Source organism: Mandrillus leucophaeus, unplaced genomic scaffold, assembly GCF_000951045.1.
Source record: "Mandrillus leucophaeus isolate KB7577 unplaced genomic scaffold, Mleu.le_1.0 Scaffold630, whole genome shotgun sequence".
In the NCBI taxonomy this organism is placed as follows: domain Eukaryota; kingdom Metazoa; phylum Chordata; class Mammalia; order Primates; family Cercopithecidae; genus Mandrillus; species Mandrillus leucophaeus.
Genome location: NW_012106809.1, coordinates 328,054 through 328,944, shown reverse-complemented (window position 1 = coordinate 328,944; position 891 = coordinate 328,054). Strand labels below are relative to the sequence as shown.

General features: G+C 51.4%; 1 protein-coding gene across 2 annotated transcripts in view; it reads right to left on the bottom strand.

Moving 5' to 3' along the window:
* Positions 1–2: 2 nt before the first annotated feature.
* The window catches only part of LY6G5B (lymphocyte antigen 6 complex, locus G5B), a 10,149-nt gene continuing 9,260 nt past the window's right edge, over positions 3–891 (bottom strand). For both annotated transcript variants that reach the window (XM_012000480.1, XM_012000479.1), the window contains one exon: positions 3–608. In XM_012000480.1, coding sequence (XP_011855870.1) covers positions 208–608 — 401 coding nt within the window. In that variant the 3' untranslated portion in view covers positions 3–207. The remainder of the gene's footprint in view (positions 609–891) is intronic.

The following is an 891-nucleotide window of genomic DNA, read 5'->3' as shown; positions in this document are numbered from 1 at the left end:
CCCGTCTCAAACAAACAAAAAAAGGGCACCAAAGTTCGAGAGAGAAAATTACACCAAAGTCATATAGATGCTAGTGGTACAACAGAGGGAGGCCTAAGAAATCACAGTGACCAAAGAATATGGGTGTTTTCAGAGAGGGCAGTGCAGGATGCTGAGGGTGTTACAGAAAGATACTTGCACAGAGTGGAATTCAGGAAGGGTGAGGTGTCAGAGTCCAGGCTGGGGAAGAAGCAAAAGTCCTGAACTATTGAGGAACAAGTACATGCGGCGCAGCTCAGCAAAAGACAAGCCCAGGTTCAGGGGCAGTGTGACCACGGGGTCCAGGCCATCAGGCTCCTTCCCAGCATGGAAATTGGGGACGGGTAGTGAGAGGTTCAGGGCCTGGTAGAACCACTGAATCTGGGAGTCAGACAGAGGCAGGGCCAGGGGCCTGTCATGGGGCTCCGGCAGGAAGCTCTGGAGTTGGGGGCTTGACCAGGAGTTGCAATAATCGTACTGGCAGCACTGGGCCTGATACCAGTACTCTACGAAGTAGGTGTTGCGTTTTTCTTGGCAGCGGTAGGAATAGTATTGTCCACAGCCTCGAATGATGAAGCGAACCTTGACATCTGAGGGAGAGGGGAAAGCTGATAACCCCTTCCAATAGCTTCCCATAGTCCATGAACCCCTACTACGGACTTTTCCCATCCCTCACCCAGACCTGACTGACTTCTAACCCAGACTCCTTCAAGAGGCTAGAAAAGTGAGCTCTGCTGGCCCCCTAGAACCTTAAACCCCTCCTTCCAAGACTTTTTTTTTTTTTTTTTTTTGAGACAGGGTCTGGCTCTGTCACTCAGGCTGGTGTGTGGTGGCACAATCTTGGCTCACTGCAACCTCCGCCTCCTGAGTTCA